Genomic DNA, 353 nt, shown 5'->3' on the forward strand with positions numbered 1-353 from the left:
AAGTGCTTGTTCTAAGGTACCGATAGAAGCCAAACTATACCACCGAAGCTGGTTGCTGGGGCTCTGTTAGCACTGAGATACCCACAGCTGCCCCTCGAGGGGTACTTGTGGCTGAAATGACACACGCGAGAAATGGGGACTGCTGTGGACCACCCACAGCCAAAATCAACAAATGACAAACCACACAGGGACACAGTAATTTTTAAGTTGATGGCTGCCATGCCAAGGCAAACATTACCTTCCCGCCCACTCCGCCATCGGCAGATTTCAGTGCATAACCAAGATGACAAAACGCACTTAAAGTGCTCTTTTTCTTAAAGTTAAAAGTGCTACTGTCATCTGTCGATACTTTT

At 47.3% G+C, this 353-nt stretch overlaps 1 protein-coding gene across 1 annotated transcript in view; it reads right to left on the reverse strand.

The window, feature by feature from the left end:
• Window positions 1-258, reverse strand: part of LOC111723592 (partitioning defective 3 homolog B-like) — a 174,325-nt gene extending 174,067 nt beyond the window's left edge. Inside the window, exon 1 of the mRNA XM_023510377.1 lies at window positions 239-258. Within this exon, the coding sequence (XP_023366145.1) occupies window positions 239-258 (20 nt within the window). The remainder of the gene's footprint in view (window positions 1-238) is intronic.
• Between the last annotated feature and the right edge of the window lie 95 nt (window positions 259-353).

The sequence above is a fragment of the Otolemur garnettii genome, unplaced genomic scaffold (genome assembly GCF_000181295.1).
Source record: "Otolemur garnettii isolate 467f Iridium unplaced genomic scaffold, OtoGar3 scaffold00013, whole genome shotgun sequence".
NCBI classification, from domain to species: Eukaryota; Metazoa; Chordata; class Mammalia; order Primates; family Galagidae; genus Otolemur; species Otolemur garnettii.